The sequence below is a fragment of the Penaeus monodon genome, chromosome 25, assembly GCF_015228065.2.
Source record: "Penaeus monodon isolate SGIC_2016 chromosome 25, NSTDA_Pmon_1, whole genome shotgun sequence".
Lineage (NCBI taxonomy): Eukaryota > Metazoa > Arthropoda > Malacostraca > Decapoda > Penaeidae > Penaeus > Penaeus monodon.
In genome coordinates this window covers 35,998,780-35,999,246 of record NC_051410.1, presented here as the reverse complement: position 1 = coordinate 35,999,246, position 467 = coordinate 35,998,780, and the positions used below count along the sequence as shown (strand labels likewise).

Sequence of the window (467 nt, the reverse complement as noted above, 5' to 3'; positions counted from 1 at the left end):
ACGTTGCCCTCACCTGGCACCCCAGATCCGTCCCGAAGAACTCGTAGCACTCGTTGAAGTCATCGTCGCAGTTCTCGCCCGTCCAACCCTTCCGACACAGACACGTATAGGACATGTATCCGTCGATGCACGTGCCCCCGTTCTGACAGGGCCCGCTGGCGCACTCGTTCGTTTGCAGCCGAGCGTTGAGCCGCCTCAGCTGTGCCAGAGGGAGGCTCGTTAGCGAGGGCAGGCAAAGGGAGGCTCGTTAGCGAGGGCAGGCAAAGGGAGGCTCGTTAGCGAGGGCAGGCAAAGGGAGGCTCGTTAGCAAAGGCAGGCAAAGGGAGGCTCGTTAGCAAAGGCAGGCAAAGGAAGGCTCGTTAGCAAGGGCAGGCAGAGGCATAATTATTCATTTCGTTAAGACAGTAATGAATGAGAGAATTAGTATAGGCATGTGGCGTTTTTTTATGTGGGTGTTTATGTATGCA

At 55.9% G+C, this 467-nt stretch overlaps 1 protein-coding gene across 1 annotated transcript in view; it reads right to left on the bottom strand.

Annotated features, from left to right (window-relative positions):
• The window catches only part of LOC119589380 (cubilin-like), a 70,980-nt gene that overhangs the window by 68,852 nt on the left and 1,661 nt on the right, over positions 1 to 467 (bottom strand). Inside the window, exon 4 of the mRNA XM_037937998.1 lies at positions 14 to 199. Coding sequence (XP_037793926.1) covers positions 14 to 199 — 186 coding nt within the window. The remainder of the gene's footprint in view (positions 1 to 13; positions 200 to 467) is intronic.